At 44.7% G+C, this 7,049-nt stretch overlaps 1 protein-coding gene across 1 annotated transcript; it reads right to left on the bottom strand.

The window, feature by feature from the left end:
* Positions 1-286: 286 nt before the first annotated feature.
* Positions 287-6,833, bottom strand: ccdc78 (coiled-coil domain containing 78; the record flags this gene model as incomplete). Its single annotated transcript, XM_080480466.1, has 14 exons — positions 287-374; positions 447-556; positions 622-703; positions 808-851; positions 1,869-2,043; positions 2,548-2,744; positions 2,839-2,964; positions 3,055-3,133; positions 3,352-3,440; positions 3,569-3,619; positions 4,041-4,406; positions 5,863-5,949; positions 6,534-6,665; positions 6,762-6,833. 14 exons carry the CDS (start codon positions 6,831-6,833, stop codon positions 287-289), a joined length of 1,698 nt encoding a protein of 565 aa, XP_080336592.1.
* Positions 6,834-7,049: the final 216 nt, after the last annotated feature.

Below are 7,049 nucleotides of genomic sequence, written 5' to 3' on the forward strand. Positions count from 1 at the left end.
ATTTTGCGTCATATGTTGAGTAACAGCACCAGACCACATTGTGCAGGAATCTTCCAGGCAGTTGAAGCGTCTGAAATCTGATTCTCTTCTGTTTCTGCTTCCCCCGAATGAAAGTGAAGATCATTCTGTTCCACTCATCGAATGGTTTGAGATGTACTTCAGCTGGTAATGATTGGAAGAGAAGGTAGTACATTCACCTCTAGAACATCTATTGATTCTACAGTTTGGAATCCACTTGGATTCCTCAACTTAAAACCTCTCTTAAATCAGCCTGATGTCTTTTCTCTTATTGGAGTGATGAATGAGCACTTTGGGAGCGCCTCGCCTCTGCCGTCTCGTGTAGTCTGCGAAGACGTGTGATCTCTTCTCTATACCTGCAGGAAGTCGAACTGTTTAATGAACTCCTCCTCGAAATGGAAGACAAACACATGACTCGTGGCTCTGACCTGGCCAGGTGGTTGTCGACGTAATCCTGCAGCTCCAACACCTCCGACTCTGCGACCGTGGCTCTGGTGAGAAGAAGAGCACGCTCTCTCTCCAGATCCACCTGTTTGGACTGAAATACGTCACATCGTCTGATCTGGTTAGAAACTCTAAAGTACAGAGATGAGATTTGTTTACCAGTGTGGAGTCGGTCGTCTCCCTCAGCTGTTCCCTCTTGTCCGTCCAGGACGCCTGGCAGATCGGCTGCAGCTCTTCAGGCCTGATAAAGTTACAGTTTTTCCACAAAATTCTTGGACGCAGAGCCCAGCTGACCACATTTGTCATTCAGTCAAATAAAAAAAAAAAAAAAAAAACGACGCTCACCCGTGACAGCTCAGGTTCTGTGCAGGCATTTCAGAAACAGCCCTCTGAAAGACCAAAGTAAAGATCTGAATGCGAACTGACGAAGACGTGTTTGAAAATTTAAAGATTAATTGATTTAAAGGTTTTTTTTGTTGAGGTGAAATTGTCAAACACAAGATCCATGGACCAAAATCAGCCGACAAGAAGCTCCGAACCACCAAGCAAATTATCAATTCCAATTTCCAATAATACACAGATTTTTTTCTCACAGATTTTGTTAAGAGTAGCGAACACAAGACCGAGACCCGAGCTGAGATGTCAGTGACGCTGCCATGCAAGACAACAAACCTGCGTTAGTCTCAGAGCCAAGCTGTCAGTGGGAGTCTGTAAAAAAAAAAAACTGAATGCAACAGCAATAGGAGAAGTTTTATAACATTTCACTGTATTTCACAGCAGAAGGTTTCATTCAAATTGTCTTCATGTCGAGATTGTTGTCATTTTCAGTAGTAACTTTTTGTTTATTGCGAAAATATTAACATTTTCATCACGTATACGCTGTGCTACAAAAAAGTAAAACTTAAAAATGTTTTAATTAATGGTTATTATGGCTCTATTTTACCGGTCGTTGGGCTGTTTGTGGCTTCTGAACCAAAACGTGTTTGACGTCCCTGATTGACTTTGACACTGTGAAGCATCCAGCAACGATTTAATCCCCACTATCCCAACACTAAAGAAGATTGGTGGATGCACTATTAATATTACTGATTTGTTGTTTGTTTGTTTGTTTTACAGAATTGTAGTGAGTTTTCATTGGCTGTGCCTCACTGCTCTACTAACTGTCACTGTGTCAAAACCAACTGTTTAATTTAACAGCAATAATTCTCACATCAGTGCTGTTACATAGTTGAAGCTTTTCTTTGCTGTCGATCACAAAGTCTTTCTCCTCTTATATCAGCACGCACCCAACGCATGCTCCTCCTCTTTACGTGGGAAGTGTGGACACAGCGACGAATTCCCCGCGGAGCGAGTCCAAGCAGCCAGCAGACAAAACAAAAGCAGACCAGCCATTTCTTTACACCTACCTGCTCCCGGGCCGCCTGCGGCTGAGCCCCCAGCCTCGCCTTGTCCTGACGAAGACTCTGCAGCTCCGTCTCGGCTTCATCTCTCAGCTCACTGGGCTCCAGGCTGAACTGAGCTTCTGGAGGTCCAGGGGACAAACCGCCGTCTGGTTTTGCCAGAATCTGCTCCCTTTGTACACTGGAGATGAGGAGGTGTTGATGTTTCAGGTAAACTGAAGGGAGTAACTCGAAAAGGAAAAAAGTACAAATACCAGAGAAGTCTAGATGTGTGTACTTCGATCTGAGTGACTGTAATGTTTTGAACGGGCTGGACTGAAACGCTCTCAAACTGCTGATTTAGTCATTTGAGTAGTTTTACCAACAATTTGAGTTTATGAAGGAAGGCCGCGCTAACAGAGGACAGGAAGTGAACAGAACCTGGAAAGAAACACCAGCTGAGCTCTGGAGAAAAGAATCCTTTTTCTTTTTTTTTAAAGAACATGAAACTAAATCTTAAGGAAGCTGAACAAAACAAGATTTTCAGGATTTGGTGTGAATGAAATGAAAGCTTCAGGTAACTGGCAGTGTGACAGCCTGCCTGAGAACTCCACATCGACCGAAGGCCACAGCAGGAAAACACACCATGCCACAAAGCTCCAACAGACACATTCAGACAAACGTAGAAATGAACCCAGAGGGTGACCTGTACGCGATGGCGAGCGCCTGGTGAGTTCTGGTGACCTTCTGGAGCCTCTTCTTATAGCAGCGAGCTGCGGAGGCCAGCTGCTCCTCTCTCAGCCTGTAGGACCAGCGCACGTCCTGCAGCATGTCGTCAACAAACGTCTTCATCTTTCTTTGTTCTGACGCAATTCTCGAGTTTCCAAGACCATCGACGTATTTCTGGACGAGCGCAGGGAAGAGAGTGTTTCTGAGCTTGAGGTTTAAAGTGAAGCGTCAAGCCGATTTAAAGTGTCTCCTCTGCGCTGCCACTCACAGATAAGTCCTGTAAATAGCAGACCAGCCGTGCCCGGTACTCCTCGTTCAGTTCTTTAACCTGGAGCTGCAGTTTAGAGTTTTCCTCCTCGACCTCCTTCACTTGGCTTTGACAGCACATCAGGGCCTTGACAGAAAACTACGGACGTTATTTCGCTGCGAGAACCAGTCAAAGATCAAGAGGTCGAACTATGGAAACGGTCGTGTTTGTGCTCACCGCAGTCTGCTCCGACAGTCTCCGCTGTCCCATGTGGATCAGTCTGGTGCTCTCCTGCTGCTCTTTACCCATAACCACCCTGTGGAGCAAACAAAACGCAGCGATGGCCACATCACAAGAAGAAGCAAAGAGACCACATCACACACAGCCGGCATATAGAGCTGAACTGGAATTGGGGTGAGGGGGTGGGGGTGGGCACATCCTGCGATGGCTCTGCTTGTTTGATGACTGGAAATAGAAAGATAATGATGTTTTCACTGAGTTGGGGGTAAATGACAAACATTCAGGGGCCCTCACACTTTCTCTTCCAGCTTCGTTTGCTGCTCCTCGTAGCTGCTCCTCATTTTCTCCAGCATGTCTCTGATCTGGTCTTGGTTTCCTCGCAGCTACGTGAGAGCACACAGTTAGAAATCACGTTTCTAACTGCCACCACCTACAGCCATGTCTGTAAAATGTCCGCGCTCGCAACTCTTTCCAAAGACAAGACACTGGGACTTCGCTGAGAGCCACTCACGGATTTCTCCATCGTTTGTTGTTTTTTATCCAAAGCAGCCAGATCCTCGGGCTGTTGACAGGAGGACAGAAATTCAGAATGTGAAGTTATTCCTGGTTTGAAAATCTTCAAAAAACATTTAAAACATACTAAACACATGCTTTAGCTTGAAGGAAAAGATGGAAAAAATAGGAACATTTTGCAGAAAAAGAAGAAGAAGACAAACAAAAACACAGGAAGATGGTGGGGAAGGAGACAAAGAGGAAAAAGGCAAAGAGGAAGGTGGTGAAAAGAGCTGAGCGGATGACAAAGAAGAAGACAAAGAAGAAGATAAAGTTGGAAAAAAAGCAGAGTATGCAGAAAAATGTGAAGAAGAAATATGAAGTCAAAGGAGACGAGAGAAGATGGTTCTGTGCGCCTGCTCAAGTTCATGTTTTGTGTTCTGGAGAGACGACCTCAGTGACGAGGCGGCTCGTTTTGTGTCACATGGTACCTGGACCCTGTGGTGATCCATGCGGCTGATCAGAGCCCGCACCCGGTCCAGCTGGCCGTGGAGGCCCTGCGTGGAGCTCTGCACGCTCTGCACGCTGTGCTGCTGCTCGTCCAGCCGGCCGCGGAGCTCGTCCTGAGCCCGGGCCAGGGCCAGCAGCTCCGTGCTCAGCTCCTCGTTCTGGACCCGCCCTTTGCTCTGGCTCTCCGCCAGGAGCAGGTAGTCCTTCTTCAGCGTGGCGTGCTCCTCGGCCAGCTCGCTGTCACTCCTCTCTTTCACCTTCAAACAAGCCTGAGCTGCCTGGAGCTCCCTGAGCAGCTTGTCTCGCTCTAGTTCAAGACCTGTTATCACAGCGTCCTGATTCAAAACCTGAAGACGAACATCACAGTTCTATGAGACATTCAGGGACAGACAGCTGCATCACCGAACAATCAGCATCTTGGATGTTCTGTAATTCTATTCATTAGGGTCTTCATGCAGGGTCTGTCTCCAGCAGCATTAAAGAGGACATGTTTGTCCTCCAGGCTGCACGGTGGAGCAGTGGTTGATGCTCTCGCGTCACCGGGATAAGATCCTGGTACAGTGTGTGGCGTTTGCTGTGTGTGTGTGTGTGTGTGTGTGTGTGTGTGTGTGTGTGTGTGTGTGTGTGTGTGTGTGTGTGTGTGTGTGCCTCTGTGCATTTGCCCTGTGATAGACTGGAGACCTGTCCAGGTCTGTCCTGCTCTGGATTGGCTCCAGTGGACGTGCAGCAGTTAAAAGAAAAAGAACAGCAGCTTCAGAAAACTTGAAGCATTTAACACTGTTAGTCTCACACACACACACACACACACACACACACACACACACACACACACACACACACACACACACACACACACACACACACACACACACACACACACACACACACACACACACACACACACACACACACACACACACACACACACACACACACGGTAATTACCCATACAAAGCTGGTGGGAGAGGCACCTCATGGAGGAGATCAAAGGAGATCAGCGTCTGTTGCCATGGAACAAAAACTATTCACCCAAAATCATTTATCTTGTCCCATTAAATATTGAGAGTCATTTGGTCAAATATCAAGGTCGAGGTCACGAACAGGTCAAAAATGTTTTTTTGTCATAACGCAGTCAGTTTTAATCCGATTGATGTCAAACCAACGTCAAAATGTCCCGTTTTCAATTCCCTGTCCTCGGACATGCCACACGTGTACATCTGTGTCAAACAGTGACAACATGAAGCAATTCAAACGACATGACAAGTGAATGAAGGAGTGTTGTGGTGGATCACATAACCTTGTAATCCATTAGTTTCCATGGTGACAAATGGGGCGTCGGTAAAGACATGCGCTCCAACAAGTGTCTGTTCCAGTTCTAAACTGTTTTTGTGTGAATACGGGTGTCAATAGACCTGATAGACTTATGGTTATAGTCTAGAATAGATCTAAAAAAAGATGCTCCAATCGTGCATAAACTAGATACCCACTTTGACGAGCTTGATTTTGATGCTATGACTTATTCTAAAATTTGAATTTTTAGAATTTACATTGCAGAATCTTTAAATCATATATTTAATGTATAATATAATGTAATGTTTGTATAATTCTGTAATAAAAATATGGATCGTTGTTGCATTTATAAAATCTTTGGAGGACTAAATGTGAAAAACATTGAAATGAGATAAAACAAAGGAAGCATCAATCAATTATTGAAAATGTCATCATTCTCTCCACCTCGTGTTTTTATCAAATAGTTCTTTCTTTTTTTTTTTTGTACGACCACCACTCCACCAGGAGCGTCACCTTGTTTTTCAGCTGGAACGTTTCCTCTTCATATTGCTCTCTCATCTTGTTAGTCTGCATTTTCTCTTCAACAAGCTCCTTGGATATCTGGACAATTGGAAAGAGAAAAGTCTCGGTTCATACTTCAGTTATACGTTCAATCGAAGCACGATCGTGACCGAAGCACCGCAGTTAAAGTGGTCTGTTTAAAAGCATGTCAGACAGAAGGAATGGAAATGAAAGTTTATGCAGATTTAGGCATGGATTGTATTGAAACAATATTTTAGCCATTTATCACTCACAGCTGATCACCAGTATTAGTTGATAAATCAATTATTTGAAGTTTGTTGGCCTGCTGGAGATGAGAACATTTACTGACATATATGGCAGGCTTTATGTGTGATTACTTAAAAATAGAAATTCTAAATACAAGTGAATTTGCCGATTAACCATCAAGTTCAGGAATAACAATGGAGCTACGATACAGAACATTCAACTGATTCTATGTGTTGTGCTGCAGAATGTCTGGTGTGAGTTTGGCCTCGGGGGCCATTCTCTGTGAGGTTTTCATGTTCTACCTGTGCATGGGTGGGATTTGAGATTAATTGCATGTGAGAATGTGACTGTGTTTTGCCTTGATTTGACACTTTCTAACATCATAAAGCTGATTTGACCGAATTCCTGGTTTTCACCTTCAGCCTGTCCTCTTCGCTCCGGACCAGCCTGCCGGACAGATCGGTGGTGGAACCCGCCAGCTGGCCCAGTCTTCTCTCCAGGTACTCCCCTCTTGTGAGAAGTTGTTCATTCTTTTCATGTAGATTCAACTGAAGGTGAATTAGAAGAAAAAGCATTTTGTTTTTCAACCGATCGACATGTGAGAGAGGAGCTACGTTTTGGTCGTTACAGGACATTCCACTCACATTTTCTTGAGTCAGAGTTTGAAGTCGCTGCTGGAGTTGATCTAAAGTTGGCTGCTGGTCCAGAGCGTCCATTTCTCTTCACTCTCAACACCTCGTGTACCCACAACAGTCTGTTGCCATGACTCCACTGAACAAGATATCCTGGTGTATGCACTTCCTCTTATCTCTTATAGACTTTATTTTGAATATATTTTAATACTTGTTTGTCAATCAAATCAAAAGCACACAAAAAACGTGCCTGGATTTGAACTTAAACCCTTCACCATTTAAATATCTGCAGCTAACTCA

The sequence above is a fragment of the Lipophrys pholis genome (genome assembly GCF_963383615.2).
Source record: "Lipophrys pholis genome assembly, chromosome: 1".
Lineage (NCBI taxonomy): Eukaryota > Metazoa > Chordata > Actinopteri > Blenniiformes > Blenniidae > Lipophrys > Lipophrys pholis.